This window comes from Falco naumanni, chromosome 3 (genome assembly GCF_017639655.2).
Source record: "Falco naumanni isolate bFalNau1 chromosome 3, bFalNau1.pat, whole genome shotgun sequence".
Taxonomy (NCBI): Eukaryota; Metazoa; Chordata; class Aves; order Falconiformes; family Falconidae; genus Falco; species Falco naumanni.
In genome coordinates this window covers 16,367,727-16,384,101 of record NC_054056.1, presented here as the reverse complement: position 1 = coordinate 16,384,101, position 16,375 = coordinate 16,367,727, and the positions used below count along the sequence as shown (strand labels likewise).

General features: G+C 48.3%; 1 protein-coding gene across 10 annotated transcripts in view; it reads right to left on the bottom strand.

Moving 5' to 3' along the window:
• CAMTA1 (calmodulin binding transcription activator 1) overlaps nt 1–16,375 on the bottom strand; it is a 323,207-nt gene that overhangs the window by 206,804 nt on the left and 100,028 nt on the right. For all 10 annotated transcript variants that reach the window (XM_040588315.1, XM_040588301.1, XM_040588306.1 and 7 more), the window contains one exon: nt 3,955–4,090. In XM_040588315.1, the coding sequence (XP_040444249.1) occupies nt 3,955–4,090 (136 nt within the window). The remainder of the gene's footprint in view (nt 1–3,954; nt 4,091–16,375) is intronic.

Below are 16,375 nucleotides of genomic sequence, written 5' to 3'. Positions count from 1 at the left end.
AAACAGGACAAAGAGCAACAGAATAGGTGCCGACCTTCTAAAACGCAGAGGACGAGAGGGACATTTGCTATAAAAATATGACCTCGTTTTAATTTTAGCAGCGGTTTACCGTGAATTCATGTGAACACGCCGTTTATAGGCACCCAGAAAGGTTCAGGCACAAGAAGAGGCAAAAGCATCAGCCGAGGGAACTGAGCGTCAGGGCAGCACCAGCCCGGAACGATGCTAAAGCTACTGCAACACTCCCCTTACTATTATTTATTAGTTAAAATTTTTAATTATGTGAATTGATTAGGAACACATCACCAGGGATCCTAATTAATTAGAATTTTAAAAAGGATCACGGACTGGAGATTTTTAATGGATTCCACAAAGAATTGCACAAAGAGGTGTATTAAGGGAAAGGCCAAATTAACTTCTCCTTTCTGGTTTATCCAGCGTTTTCTAACAGGATTGTGCATCAGATTAACCAAGTAATACCCAAAACCCTCATGCGCAGTGATGCTAACCAAGACAATAGCTTGAGGATTTCAGGCAGTTATCATTTAACATCCGTTTGGTTAATTAGTTTATTCCTCTTAATCCTTATTTATTTAAATTAGTGTATTCCTATTTTGATTAGTTTATTCCTTATTTATATCCTAAATTTGCTTTAGCTGCATCGTCCGCGCTCACAAAATCCTTCTCAGTGGCACTGACAGACACCAACATCCCCAAGTATCTGGTGCAAACTCTTTGTTTCAAAATGGGTTTTTCTCCTTACTCAAAATTTGGGAATATGCAGAAGCCGTCACATTGATGATGCTTGGGAAGCAATTAATTATTAAATCTGCTAATACAAATCCCTTTTCAGAAGTGGTTGGTCAGTAGTTTCACGGGCCAACGTGTTTCTCCTTCCCGGCCATTAGCTGCAGCTTCCAGAGCTCTGTCTGGATGCTATCGATACTCTTGGCTGTCGGCTTTGCAAGTATTTTTCCATCAGCACGACAATGATACCTATTTATCTTCTGGCTGCGAGAGTCGCTGAGATGATCTGGCAGTGCCACAAGGCAGACAGTTATTTCATGCCCTGTTAAACCCTAATGCAGCTAACTACAGTAGCACTCCAACTTTGAAAAAAGCCTTTTTTTTATTATTTTAAATCTGTGGCCCATGTGCCCAAGGAAAGAGATTGCTGCCCATTAGGATGGCATCAGAATCCTGAAGCTGTAACGCTATCCGTGAAGTAGCACGGTGTACCGATCCAGTAATTAATTAAGAAGGGTAAAACCATGTACTTGTGCCCAAGCAACGCTCAGAGGTCACGAGGTTGGACTTTCCCCGTGTCGCTCGGTGCCCCCTGGCAGCTCAGCGGGATGGCAAAGGGGCGTGAGGGCGGCTCCGCACGGGGCCGGTGCCGGTTCTTCCTCCCACCACCAGACCCAGACGCGCTCTCAGGCACAAGGGACCTTCCCACAGCGGACCCAGCTCTTCCAGACCCAGATTTATGCAGGAGTTGAATTTCACACCCAAATCTCTATTTGCTGGTTCCTGTTCGTTCCTTTTCTCCCACCTTCGCGTACAGAAATTACGAGGACTTGGACCATCGGCTCCTTTGTACGCTCTGACAGCTGGCGGGGGGGAATATTAATTTCTTTTCAACACTGAGATATCAGTTTGGATTTTGATAACACTTAGTGCTGCTTAACACACAGATTTATACAGAAGCTGTGTTCCTTCAGCTGGGAGCCCCAGTAAAAGTTGCCGTTAACTGTTGCCAGCGCTGGCTCGGAGCCAGGTCCACGCGCAGTTGTTGCTTTACCTGCCGCAAGAGCTATTGGCTGTGGACCTGGCTGCATCCTGCATCCGCCAGAGCCATCAGAGCTGGGGCTGTCAGGCTTCACAGCGAGAAGATCGAGGGATGACTTGATGAGAGGGCACAAGTACCTTCTTGGAGATAAAATACCAGGTACTAAAAGGGCTCTTAAGCGGGAGAAAGACATAGGAATGAATGGCCAAATTCTGGTACCTCCAAGTTGCAAAGCAAATACTTAGACACTTATTTTTTAAAGTGGTGAATGCGATCAGCCCCGGGAAGAAACCCCAAGAGCTGTGCAACCTCCAGCTCCTGATACATCCACTTGGAGATTTGTTGCTTTCTAGAAGATGTACTTCAATAAAAGAGAAATCACTGGGTTCAGTGCAGGGCTATTGGAGTTTAACGTGATTGCCACGCACATCCACACAGCCAGGCACTCAAGGGGCTGCTGGCTCAGTCTTTGAAAAAACACATCAGAAAGTATTTATTTAATCATGTGTGTGTGTGTGGTAGGCAACGGACACCCCACCCTCCTGCAGGCAAGTTTGGCAGTGCAGATTTTGGTATTCTGCATTGCTAAAGTTCACAGAAGTCGGTTAAATCAGTCTCTGCAAACTCAAAACAAAAACAATGCACAACTTTTATTATGCTGACTTCTTTTTTTAGGGTGGGGCGAGGTTGTCATGGTAAAATATTCTTATTGGATGTAACAATTACGGAACAAAATTATGCCTCCCTGGTGTGATATAATGCAATCCACTTAATACTATTTTAAAAACCCAAAACCTCATTAAAGCAATGACGGAATGTAAGAATGACAAATCGCTCAGAAGGAAGCTGGAGCACGAGGTGTATTCCAGGTGCCTGGTCGCTTCGCATCCCCAGCCCCGGGTGCAGCGGTGGCCCCCCGAGGTGCCAGGAAAGCCCCAGCCCAACTCCCAGCGCCACGGGGGAGCGCAGGCTGCCCCGGCTTAACCCAAAGCCCAGCCCCAAAGCTACTAAACATGCCTTGAGCTGCCAGGTTAAGCTTTGCCTGTCCTGGAACACCACCGATTTTTCCAAAAGGATTATTCCAAACGCTGCAAACCCTGCTGCGCTGCGCCTGCCTGCCTGGCTGTAGCCGCCTGCCCGCAGCAGTGCATGCAGCCTGCTAGCCGTGGAAATCAATACAGCTCGTACACATACAGACCCTGACGACTTTGCCGGTCGTTTGCCAAAACCAGAGGACTTCTTCAAGACAGCTGAATGCTACAATCACACATTTTAACCCCCTCTTGGCATCTGAGCCCCAAGTTCAGTACCAAACACAGGGAATACAGCCCTATTGTCGCAGGAACTAAGCTAGGCAAAGCTCTGCAGCTGGACTTCTACTATCAGAAAAGGTAATTCCCATTCAATAAAATACAAAAGAAGTTAAATAAATGTACTTCTCCTCCACATCTGTGCAGACCTGTAACGCCCAAAGTGATCAGTGCAATCCAACAGCCCCGCCCTCACACAGTCAGCGATTAAGAAAGAACAGCTGTGCCAAACAACACCGTATTTTAGAACAAACAGGTGAATTGCAGAAATACTGTGTCAAGTGAAATCACCTAGCTGAATTTCCTTGAATGGCTAAAAACCATCGGTAGAGCAACAGTCTCCTTCAAAACACCCCTTGAAGCAGAGTCTGATTCTGGTCTGAATTTCTGCTTCTGCATACTGTAAGACCAACACTTGGTAAGCACATGGAAAATTTTGGCAGTTGCTACCAAAAGCTAGTGGGTATTTGTGACAATCAGATCTTACACAGACAAAGCTTAGATGCTAAAAAAAAAAAAAAAAAAGCCTTACAAGGCACTTTGAAATGTTTGGTCACCCTTGGGAAGTCCCCGTTACAAAAAACACGTATTCCACCAAGAGATGCTTGCTGCAACGAGATGTTGGTGTCTGTCTTCAACACGACAACCAGCGAGCAGCAACGCAATCAGACGGTGAAGCCATATTCGAGTTTTGCTCAGAGGATTAATTTTGGGGGGATGAGGGAGAAATATCTGGAATTCAGCAAATAGAAATAATTTTCTGAACATGCGGACAAGTCCACGTTGAATGTATTTCAGGGAGCCGCTGCTTCCCAGCGCAGCCCACCCAACCCCGCCACCCCTTCGGTCTCCTACCTCCACTCCTTGGACTTTCAGTTTCATGTGATCCTCTCTGGTGGTTTTCCCATCTTTCCTTTTTTTCCAGCAATATCCATCTTTCCTGTATTTCACCTTCTTTCTATTGTACAGGATCATAGAACCATTCTGCGGTCTGCAAACAGGAAACAGTTTTGGATTACAGAGAGAAAAAAAACGACCCTGAGAGAGTTTATGAAGCAACGTACTACAGACCGGCGAAAGTCTCCCCAGAAGAGCAATATTCTGTATTTGGCATAAAATAAAATTTCACCTTTTGTTGCTGTTAACTGGATTAACTGATGTTCTGCAATCTGCAAGATCTTACTTGCAAATCTTTTACCTAACAAAGTAAGTGCACCAATGATAGCTTTAAAAAAAAAAAAGGGGGAAAAAAGGACATCTTATGATGCATCATGAAATAGCCAGCATTTTCACAGGATATATTATGATTGGGCTCAGCTATATGCTGAAAATTAGAAGGAAGGAAAGGTTAAGGAAAAAAAAAGGATTGTTATTATTTTATTATAGACATTCTCTCTCTTTTTAATGCAGCAGCAGGATTAGATAACAACCACCCCAAACGCAGCACCAGAATATGGATGTTGGCTTAAAAAGGCAATAAACAAGCAAAAAGGAACAGAAGAAGAAATGCATTAGCGTACACACTGGTTTCACTGCTCCTGCTTAGAACCGTGTTAGGCTCAGAGTAACTTTCTCTCTTCTGAGCACCTCCCTGACTTCAAAGTCACAGGAAAACAGTTTCTGCTCAGAAACTACGTGGACCCTTTAAAATACCCACACAGGCACACCAATCCGTGCCCAACAGACAGCAGTCAGCGTGGCTCTGGTGTATGATGATATTGCACAGAAATGTTTTGCCATCTGCTAAGCCAACGCACAATGGGGGCATTTCTGCTGTAACAGTAGAAAGTAAAAAGCTAACAAAAAAACCCCCCAGCACTGCAAAGACAGCATGCATCCCACGCAGGCAGCAGTGCTGTAGATGCTGCAGACACTTACAGTGGTGCATTAGTCACAGTAATTTGGCTTTAGGACACCAAGAACAGAAAGAAAAACAACAGCAGCAGCAGCAATAAACAACTTTCACAGGAAAGCTTTGGCTGGAGCCTTTTGGTATCAAAGCACCTGAACTTGTACAAACAAGCCAAACAAACAACGAAGCCTTTCAGGAGAGAGCGAGAGAGAGGGTCCCCCGCGCTCCATCAAGTCCACACTGCGCACCCCTCGGCTTTTTGGATGTCAGCAGCCACACGTTTTCAGACAGTGCAGAGCGATAGCTGGAACTGCTAAAAAAACCAGCAAAACCCACCACGTATTTTCACGCCCAGCCAATGCAAGGAAGCGCTTTAAATAAATAAGCTGAATTAAGCCGTTTGTGTCCATGCAACGCTGGCTTGGGACTTCAGAGCCACACCAAGGTGCAAACTCAGTGCCTGGCCCAGCTGGAAGCGCATCCTTCTTCCCTCCCGCTCCTGTTTTGAACAGCACGACACCATGAAGCAAGCACACAAACAAGCTTCTGCAGGTACCCTCTCCTCATTTTTCTCTACCAAAATACTCCGTTTGAAGACAGCCGCCTTCACCCGCGTTTATCACATAATAATAGGGCTGTAACATTGATGTAAAAGCTGTTAATTATAGAGTAACTCATCCCGATGCTCCATTAAGCACATAAAGGCACCCTACTACTGAGGAAGATAAGCTCATGATGGTTTTCTACCACCACTGGCCAGCCAAAATTACTTAGCTCAACCAACACAACGCCCTTCCTCCACCCAAACAAACCCCATCAGCTGGACCTGCTACCAAACCCCATCCTCGTTCCTCGCCCCCGCCCCCCGGCATGCCTCTGCGGGTACGTGCCCAGGGACGCCCTGCCCGATGCCCGCCCCGCGCCTCCGGAGCGCTCGTGCACATCGGCGCCGATGTAATGAACGTGGGTGGGAAAGCGCACCAAGTCTCTTTTAGCATGACTTTCAGCAGACTTTCTACTTCTGCGTACATTTGCAAGACTGAAATGATCTTTGATCTAAGTGATAATTAGCACATATTATTTTTTTTTACTAAACCAGAAATTACACATATTTCCCCCCCCCCTCCATTTTTTTCCACATACGTGCAGATACTTATTCCCTGTGCCCAGAAACCCGCACCTCATTTCCCCAAACTGCACCGCCCCCTCCTCCTGCAACCCGTGCCCCAGGGCTCGGTGAGGCTGCTCCTCGCTGCTCCTGTGCATCACCCTGAAAATAAACACTCTGCAGCCAGTGCAACCACAGCGCCTGTTTGACAGCCTCGTAGATAGCGCAGGATTAATTCAGTGGAGATACTACGTATCTTGTTTGGGTGTTTATTCTATAAACCTCCAGTCGCTGCACATGTCAGCTCAAACCCTTTTCAAAACATCAAAGATTTCCCCTTGTTGCCGTCGCGGAGATGTGCCCTATGGCTTACGATGAGTTACCTGCGTGTAACGAAAAGACAGCACGGGAACTCATCTCCTGCCTAGTGCCTCGGCACTCACACACGCGGCTTCTCGGAGAAAAGTACGCTCCAAGGACCTGAAAGTTTTTTGATGTGAGCAAAATCGCAGTTTTCTCACGCTGGGTGCCACGAGAGCACAGGGTGAAGGGACGGCAGAGCCCAGCTCTGCAGCTGCCGTTCAGCAAAGCTGGAATCGGGGGTTTGTTGGCTTATTTCTGCGACGGGAAAAGAACATGAGAAGAGGTCGCCGGAAAACAGTTAACGAGATCTCTACCGAAAAAAAGCACAATGAAATAAAATCTCTTCAGGATCCCTGAAGCAGTTGTCAGTTTTGATAAGAGTGTATAGAGTTGCTCTAAGGCTCACAAAAAGCGACTGGTTTTTAAGGGTATCTTGGTAAAATGAGAGGCAATTTTAACCTGAGCCACATTGCTATTGTATTTCACTTGCTGTAAGAAAGACCAGGGAGGGAAGATCTCCGGTGCTTATCTGTGTGGCACACACACAGCCACGAGCAGCAGACTGATGGCTGCGGGAAGGCTCGGCAGATGAGGTCCGACAAGGATTCCCAGGACGCGCAACGGGTGCAACTCCAACCCACATCTCTGAAGGTTTCGCTGCTCAGCCTGAATTTGGGAATTTCATTCATACCTTTGCAGAAGAGGGGGACAAAACCACGGGCCTGAGCATGGGCTCCCCTGGGATTGCAATTTCCTACCAGCTCCCTGCTCGGGAAGGCTGCAGCCAAGGCAAGGTCAGCTCGCCTGTGCGCCACCAGGCACGGAGAGCAACCGTCTTCCCCTGCACTCCAGTCCACCTGGAATCATGGCAATAATAACAAGTACTGAAACATTAACGGCAATTTACTTGATTTGATTAGCTACTACTCTGCAGCTACACAGCACTCTTTTCATTAATGCGGGACTAAATGGAAAATAATAAAATAGTATTTTAATATTATGGTACACCTGAAAGCAAGCCAGAGTGATCCGAGCCCACCGAGACGCCTGTTTGTGCTTGTCACATGAGGCATGGGGGCTGCTGGAGGGGTCATTCCTAAAACATCCCTCCCAAATCCAATCCTTGTCCTTCCCAGCAGCAGAGACGAGAAGCACCGTGCCTGCCTCACTCACGGACAGTAAATCACCACATTCCACTTAGGCCAGGAACGCCAAGGAGCAAAGCCTCGCAACGCCCGCTCCTCCACCAGCAGAGATGCGCACCCCATCCTCAAATTCACAAACCACCTCCAAAACCCCACGAGCCCGGCTGCGACGGCCAGGACACGCGTTCGGTGCCAGCATCCGGGTACGTCGCTCGTCTGTCTCCCCAAAAGCTGTGCGGAAGCCCTGAAACCAGGGCAGCTGGTTCTGGGCAGAGACGGTGCAATTATTTCTGATCCCACTGTGTGGAGCTTGCAGGATCGTCTGCTTGCTTACGGACCCAAATAGCAGCAGCAAAGTTACAGCTCTGAATTTCCTCTCTTTTATGAGCCTGTGGCATTTAAAAGCTGCCTGATCTCTATTTAGGCTTCTCGCTTGTGGCCTGGGGGAAGGAGGGGAAAGGACAGGAAGAGTAATTGCAGAGCAGAAAGCCTTTTGTCTTAAGTATTGATGAGATCTGAGATGCTTCCCTCCCTCTCCCCCTGTTATTTACCACCACAGCTCTTGCAAATTGCCACAACAGCATGAGAGCTACTTTTGCCCAAATTGTTCCTGCTACAGCCGGGAAGAAGATGCTAAGTTCCATTTTCAGACTTATTTTAAGGTGAGCAATCATACCCTGCGGCTGCTGGGTGTCGGGACCTGCTGGCTGCTTGGGGCTCCCTGGGCACCAAGGATGCTCAACTCCAGCTCAGGACCGTTCCAGGTCCCCAGATAAACTGGGGTTTCTCTCAGCAACGTGGGAAGAGGCAGTAACAGAGCACTTGCACCGGTGGGAAACAGGAGATTTCCAGGGAAGGTTTTCCAGCAATGTCATTTGGGATTTGGCCTCCCACCTCAGCTGCACGTACCCACCTCTAGCACCAAGTCTCATTCTGAGAGGGGGGTTGTTTTATACAGAGTCCCTTACTTGGATAATAGGAATCTAAACCTACTTATCTGATCATGAACATGTACTAGATACAAGAAGGGAGTAAGCAGAAAACAAGATAAGATTAGGCTATTTTGGTCAACTGATGCTTCTCCATTGTGCTCATAAATTAAAGTCCCTTTGGCCTAAACGACCGAGATGTTCCCCTAATCACATTACCGCAATATTAATAAGGCTTTTCAATGCAACTAGCTCCCTCTAAATTGTCACAACAAGATTTGGTAAATGTCAGGTGTACCATTTAATGAAAACTATGTCTTACAGCCTGGGGAGTTTGGGTCGCCGAAAGGGAATTGCAAATACTGCAAAGCTAAAAGCAACTCTTTTTCCAGGACAACGAAATAAGAGCAGCCAGAACCCTTCCTCAAGAAGGTCTATGGCTCTAAAATTAATTTTTTATCTTGTATATATCTATGCATGCTAGCCCCTGGAGCTGGGAGGTGACAATAAAGCCAAAGGGCATCATGGACTGGACACATTCTGCACCGTGCTGGGGCAAAGGCAGCAGCCAGCCCGCCCCAGGGTGTAGGTGCGCAAGCCCCCCTCCATCCCACCCTCCATCCCGCCCTCCAGCCCCAGCCACACACTGCACTGGGAAAGCCCTCCTGCTACCCGGCTCACACTGGTTTTTGTCCTGCATGACTGTGAGCTTCCTTTTCTCTGGCTATGAAGTTATCATGGAGTCGAGGGACAGCAAAAGGAGACTATTTTCCATCTTCTGAATCTATGCATGATAATAATGAGAAATTAACTTCCACTCTCCCAAAGGAGCAAACTACTGACACTGAAACTGGCTGGGAAAAGCTAGAGTCTTGGAGGAAGCCCTGGAAAGAAAGATGGAGCTCAGTAATAAATCACTGCTCTGAATCATCACTCTTCTTTCCCAGTAAAGACAAAGAGAACAAAGTCCTTGAACTTGCCGTCATCCTGAGACCCCTAACCCCTCCCACGGGCGCAGAACAAGGCAGCGACAAGCACCAGGACACCCTCCTCCAAAAAGCCATCTTGCTGGAAACCGAAGTCACCTAAGAACTTGCAGAATGCACTGTGTTTGTGTCCCACAGTACAGCACGACCAACTGATGACATCCCAGTCCAACACACCGACATCACTCATACCTGCGCCTCAGCTAACCTGAGCAAGCGCTAAAGCCGGAGTCGCGGCCAACGCTTGTGTGTTTCACAGGTTTGTGTCAGCTCCTAAAAGAGAAACGCCATCGTTCTCCTGCTGAGCATGACTGGAGCTGCTTCCCAGATTTGGGTGAAACAACATGCAAGTCATGACACATCACAACGCTACTATGTCATCACACAACATGACGCTGCTACGTCATTCTCTCAAGTAACAAGCAGTAGGACAAGAAGAAATGGCCCGAAGTTGTGCCAGAGAGGTTTGGGTTGGTTATTAGGAAAGGTGTCTTCACCAAAAGGGTGGTCAAGCACTGGAACAGGCTGCCTGGGGAGGCGGTGGGGTCACCATCCACCAGGTGTTTAAAAGACACATAGATGTGTCACTTAGGGACAGGGTTTAGCGTGGGCTGGGCAGTGCTGAGTTAATGGTTAGACGAGATGATCTTAAAGGTCTTCCAACCTCAACAATTCTGTGATTCTATGACACATCACTCAACACGACACCGCTCTGTCAGGAGCTGGTGCTATCGCACGCTACAAGGTATTTCTACTTTTTAGCTTCCAAACTCGCCAAACACACAACCTCCTCTTGTTGTGTGTTGTCTCACGTTACTGGCAAGGAATCAAAATCCTACCAGGAAGATAAAAACAAAGAATCTGATTCTACAAAAAAGTCAAGACAGACTTAGCAGAGAAGCAGGGAAGCCCACGAAGCAGAGAGATGGGTCAGAGCCCACCGCTGGGCTCCACCGCAGGCGCGGTTACAGCTCCCCCAAGAAGACGCCTGCAATACAAGTGTGGGGCAAGGTGGAAGGGAAAGGTGGCTCTGGAAGGGGTTAGTGAGGTAAGAAATATTCTGCAAATACTGGGGAAAAAAAATCATACCTCAAAATATTCTTCTGAAAAGTTAATTAACCAGAGTGAGGACCAAGAACACAATACTCATGGGAAATCATATACTTCCTTGAAAGCACCAAGAAAAATTGTGTGTGGCCAATACGGGGCACTTTAAAATAACACAGAGCATACATAATAACATCGGAAAAGACTGACGCAGGCCCATAATTCCCTTATCCAATACTTGGACAATTTGCTTAAAAGCATCATCTGTTCGGTTTATGTCACTGACTCGCTTTGCTTCACTGGAAATCACATTTGGTCGGTTCCCGGCCATACCCAACAGCATCAGCCCCTGCTGGATCTCATCCGGCAGCAGAGACCCATCGCCTATGACATGCCCCCTCCCTGCGCACCAGCTCGAAGGGGGACGGAGCACACAGCACCAGGAGCGAACACCCACGCCGTGGACGTGGGCAGGGGGAGCAGTGCCAGGAGCGAGCGCTACCGCACGCCTCCCACGCCAGCTGACGCCTCCCCACCTGGCCGCCCAGGGCAGGCAAGGCTCACCCTGTAGAGCTCTGCTCCAGCAGGGGCTATCAGACATGCCAGGTGATGGATTTCAATCAACATCTATTAATTTTTTTGTTTGGTTGGGCGTTTTTGCACCGTGCGCAGCTTTCAAGCCCTTGCATAGCAGCTCTCGCTCGCAGGGCACGGGGTGGGCACGGGGCTCTTGGTCAGGACGGCTCTGACCGACATCCAGATTTCAGAAATGCCTCATCTCTTATTTCTTGTTGCTGCAGACAAAAAAAAAAAACCCCGATGACAGAAGTTATTTCTCCCCTGAGAAATGCTGCTCTCTAAGTCTTCATTTACCTTGACATTTCCCCTCCGCTGTACCGATGGCTTATCAGAAGATTAAAGCCCAAATGAAAAAGCGAAAGAGGAATCTCGAGCAGCCCCAGACCGGGATGTCTCACCCCTGCATCTCAGATCTAGCCTGTCCTTGGCCAAGCAGACTCCCAGACACTTGGGGTCACTTTGGGAGGTCACCAGACTTTTCTTTGAAGGCTGCACAGATGAAATAAAGACTTCCGAAGAAGTCTTCTTATCCATGTAGGAAGAGGTATAAATCACAAGCAAACATAAACACACTGGATATTTTTTTTTTTTGTCTTTAGACTTACATGTCATTTGCATTTAAGATGAAAGTGAATTTATTTTGTATCTACAATATTTAAGAAGTTGAAGTCTAAAATAACAGACTTAGCAATTTTATCCAGAGTTGCAGTTAACGCAATGGCTAATCCCATCAAGGGGACATTAATTGGTGTCTAGATGCTCCTTTTCATAGCAGCAGTAGGCCATAAAACTTAATCCTTACCTCCTCTTTCCAGCATGTAGCCTCCGTGTTCATCAATAAAAGTAATGCTATTCATTAAGTACAGGAGTAATTACCTACGGCTCCAACAAACAGGACCGAGCAAGCACGTGCCAGTGCAAAGTTGGCTGCTGTACTGTCACAGAGGACTGCTCGTGGGCTGCCAAATAAAGGACTTTTGTAAGATCAGGATAAAATTTGAAGGCTGAAACACAAGCTACAGAGAGCTGGGCATTTGTTTGGTGTGTGCTGGGACAGCCGTTGACAAGCCTCACCCCCAGAGCAGCCCCTCGGGGCTATTTAAGGAGCGATCAGGATGCCAGTGCCACGAAAACACATCCTCCAGACCCCTCTGTTTGCACGGCACGTTGCCACAGAGATTACACCAAGCAACATCTGGGGCTCTGCTGACTCAGGCAGGACCAAAGGCTGTCCTAAAGCATCTTCCCTACTGCGATGTCCCTGCAGCACAATGCCACCAGGTGCAAAGCACAGCGGCTTCGGCAACAGGGCAGCAGTGCCTTGCCTGTGCCCACCCAGCGCGTCCTCAGCAGGCTGCAGAGAGGGAGAGCGATGGGGCAGGTACCTCCATTCAACAACCTCCACCAGTGCCACCTTTCCTGTGCCAAGACCCATTTTTATCAACGTGCTGGAAAAGCCTGTATGTTTTTGCACTCTGTACTTGATCTTGACACAACTAGAAAAGAGGGAACAGCAACAACAGCACTAATAATAGTAATACAACTAATAACAGGATTTCACTTCTCAGTAAACATTTACTCTGCCACCATTTATGCTCAATGGTCTCACGTTCTGTTGCCAAAGAGTGAACTCCACAAAAGATTCATCCGGTGTCTTTGCATATTGTGGTTACTCAGCCAGATTAATTCAACCATTAACGACTCTCTTATTTTGAGAGCCAATCAAAAAAATCAAAGAAAAAAAATGTATCTGTATCATCAGTGCATTTGACACAAGAGATGACCATCTTCCGCCTCAGCCCTGCTTAGGTTTCTGGAGTCACCGCTGTGTCTCCCTCCACAGCATCACCTGGATGTCGCCCTTCCACAGGGCACCCCACAGTCAGGTACAGCATCTTCTGAAGGTACCAGCAGCCAGACTCTAGAGTGTGGGTTTTTGCAGGAAATCATTTCTATGCACTGTTATGGCTCTGAGCAGCCCAAAACATTTAATATCATAAACCTCCCAAAGGAGGGAAATGGAGGAGTCAGGCAGCTCCGCTGCCAGACCTCACATCGGCAAAGACACCAAGCACCCCGGATCACCCTGACTTCTTCCTATGCCACCATTTATCAGATCTACTTCTCGACTCAGATATCTGTAACTTGAGACCACAAACATGTCTATAAAAAGAAAACAAACATCTGCTGAAGCAATGTTTCATTGTGGAGGTCAGAGGAATTTCCAGGGTGCTTACAGGTTACGCGTCATTTTAAATCACTTTTGTGCACCAGGTAGCTTGATGTACTTTACCGGTACAAATTTATGCCGTGTTGACTTGGGAACACAGGTCTCTGCCTTCCAAATGAGCTCTTCAGCAGAGCAATCTCATTCAAAGCCCTTGACGTTGGGGATGAACATCCCTGAGCTTCGGGGGTCTGGAGTCCAAGCAGAACCCTCAGCCCCGCGTGCTCCTCGGGTGCTGCCAGGCACCGCTGGGGAGCAGCCACCCCTGGCCCTCCGTGCTTGGGATAACGCAGCAGGACAGTCACTGAATTAAGGGAAAAAGCAAAGCTAAACCCAACCCTTTGTGTTTTGGGGGCGGAGGAGAGTAAGAGACACAAGACAAAACCACGCTGAGCTGCTGGAGCTGGGAAGCCGCGTTCGGAGACGCGCTTATTGCAGCGTAATCTGCAAGGGAAATGATCCCCCAGTTCAGCCAGTGGAGGACGTCTTACGCTCTCTGGTCACCAAGAGAACACACAGTTTTCTAAAGCGTCACGTTAACGCACGCAGGGGCAGGAGCACACGCGGTACTGTCGGCCGGGAAGGGGCAGGCAGCTTCACCCGGGCAGGCGAGCTCCCCTCCCCAGCAGCGCACTCAGCCCGAACCTGGCTCAGCACCTTGTCCCGAACCTGACCGAGCAGGAACGTCCCACTGCAAACCGCGCCGTCCCAAAGCTGTAGATTTAGTTCAAGCAGCTAACAATAGTATTCCCAACATTTTTACTGAGTAACGTGATAACTCTTGCGTCGATGGCTCTGAACTCTGTATCAGATTTGAAAAAGAAATTAGGAACAATCTTTATGAACTCTTCAGCATGCCGAGCAATTGAAACCTCCTCGTAACGACGTAGGACCAAAGCTAGAATATTAAAATTGTCATTAAGTGGAATGCACATGAAATGCTAAAAAGTCTTTTGGCAAATTATTTCTTGATATAATGACATGCTATAGACCTAAATCTTAGTACAAGGTATGAAAAAAGACACTTAAATCAACTTTGTTCATTTAAATATAATTTTAAAAGAACTGGCGTTCATCTCTTTATTGCTCAAGGATCTTTATCAATTTCTTTAGCCCTCATTTATTTCTCTTCCTTACTCCCACGGGGATGCCGTTTGATTTATTGGGGATTAGTTCTTACAACTCATGAATGCTTTAAACTGTTTTCAGATTAATCATTCCCATATCCGTTAGCGAACTGAGGAGAGCCCCCATTTGATCTATACGTTCATGTATACGTGAAGGGCTCCCAACCCGCTGCGCACCAGCAGCCACTCTGCATTACTGATTGCTCTCGCCATGGAAACGGGTCGTAATGGCAAGGACCTGGGGCTCCAATTAACTTTTAAAAAACTTGTTTTGAGGTGGCCTCATTCTGCAGGCGTTGTTTTGGTTGTGGCTCTACCAGAGGCAGACGCGGTGTTAAAGTCAGGTCACTTCCCAGCGCAGTGGTGATACACATGTGCAAATGCTGCCGCTTTCTCATGGGGGAGGGAGGAAAGGGAAGAAAAATTCTATTTATTTAGCTGACTTACTGCCAGTTCAACTTCCCCGCTCACTGCAGCCGGTGGCTCAAGGCTAACAAGCGTTTCCCCAGTGGTGCCGTGTCTTGGTTTTGTCCAAAATACCAGGTACCAGGGGAACTTCCCAGGATGCCACCAACACCTATTTCTCTGGGCTCTGACGGGCATTACCTTCCCATGCAGCGGCTGGTGGGAGCTGCACGGGGCTCGCTGGGAATCGGGAAACCTTGGAGGGGACAGGAGGAGAGAGGAGCTCTGTGCCAACAGAAAGGAAAAAGGTTTCTGGTCCTCCCTCTGCTAGCAGTGCAGAGCTTGGCTCATGACTTGAGACACCATAAAGATCTGTAAATATCTGAAAATTGAATAATAACTCATTAATTATAAATTTCAATTGAGAACCACTTCAAATCGGAATTGCAGTTCGACAGTCAATGAACTTCCAAGGCTGCAGCCAGCGAATGGCTGGCAGAGCAGCGCCGGCAGCCCTCAGCATCCTCCGGGCACGTGGAGGGACCTCGGCTGTGCCATGGCACCAAGGCTGACTGGGAAGCCGGGGGGAGCAGGGGGGTGCCGAGGCTCCAGCTGGAAGAGCTGGCAATGCTCTGGTGGGAAGGAGAAAACTTCCAAACTTTGCTCCAGCACGGGGGGAGGACGGAGCCCACAGACTATGTACAGCCGAGGGCACTGGGGAAAAGACGCTAAGCGTGTAAAGCGTATCAAGACATACTGTGCTTAACTATAAGGAACCATTTGTTTGCTCTCTCTTCCGTGGTTTTGAAGCCTTACAAGTTGCTCTCTACGAGCTTCCAGAGCAAACGTAACCCCTGAGAATGAACTGAAAGAGCAGCGCAAACACCGGGCAGCACCACGGAGAAGTGCCGCATCCCACGCGCGCCAGCACAACAGCGCGGCAGCTGTCAAAACAAGACATGTGGCCTGACAGCGCTGCAGAGAGCGGAGGAAGAAGCCGCCGAGGTGTCCTCATCCCAGCAGCGTGGCTGCTCCGTTACACCCAGCCAGCAGGGCACGATGCCTCGGTCCCCCCAGCCCGGATCCCACGCAGCCCTTCCTGGCGCCTGGGGGGATCGGGGGGGTATTTTCTTTTTCTTGCCGTGCTCACAAGGGATGCACGAGGCAGTGGGAGGAAGGTTCCCGCAGAGCCCCCGGGAACGCTCCTCCAGCGCGAGGCTTGGCACAGCACTCAAGCTCCAGCCTGGCAGCGGCGTCAGGATGCGAGTGCAGAAATCCGTCCCCTGCCAGCAAAGCCAGGCACGGCGGAAGGTGTGCAGGGCACCACGGGAAGGGCTGGGAGAGGAGACACCGCGCTGCTCACCCACCACCAGCAGCTCTCTCCTCCCAGGCAAAAAGTATTTTATGCGATATTGCAATCTAATTAAAAAAAATGTCGATTTACCTTTGGACTTAGTTGATTGCCGATTAACAGTAATTATATACATAAATCTGGATTAAACCTGCAA